General features: G+C 75.0%; 1 protein-coding gene across 1 annotated transcript in view; it reads right to left on the bottom strand.

Annotated features, from left to right (window-relative positions):
* The window catches only part of PCSK4 (proprotein convertase subtilisin/kexin type 4), a gene marked incomplete at its 5' end in the record, with an annotated part of 5,916 nt that overhangs the window by 1,479 nt on the left and 4,101 nt on the right, over positions 1-336 (bottom strand). The window contains one exon of the mRNA XM_077760604.1: positions 75-294. Within this exon, the coding sequence (XP_077616730.1) occupies positions 75-294 (220 nt within the window). The remainder of the gene's footprint in view (positions 1-74; positions 295-336) is intronic.

Consider the following 336-nt stretch of genomic DNA (forward strand, 5'->3'; position numbering starts at 1 on the left):
GAGCACCCCCACCCCGACCCCACGGGGCTCCCCCCACCTGGGGAAGGCAGGAGTCCAGGCGCCCCACTCCCGCACCTGATGGCCACGAGCGTGGAGCGGGTGCCCATGGGGCTGGTGAGCGAGATCTCCAGGTCCCCGCGGCGGCTGTAGGACAGCGAGAGCTGGACCTGCACGTGCTCCAGGGAGCGGATGCGGTTGGCACGGCCAGCGCACGCCGACACGTTCCTCCTCACTTCCGTCAAGGGCAAGATGGGGCTGGGGGCGGCGGGGGCCGCGAGCGCCCCTTCTGCGGGCCTGCGGGGGGAGACGGAGGGGCCGGCGGCGGGGGCGGGGCTC

The sequence above is a fragment of the Crocuta crocuta genome, unplaced genomic scaffold (genome assembly GCF_008692635.1).
Source record: "Crocuta crocuta isolate KB4526 unplaced genomic scaffold, BGI_CrCroc_1.0 scaffold443, whole genome shotgun sequence".
Lineage (NCBI taxonomy): Eukaryota > Metazoa > Chordata > Mammalia > Carnivora > Hyaenidae > Crocuta > Crocuta crocuta.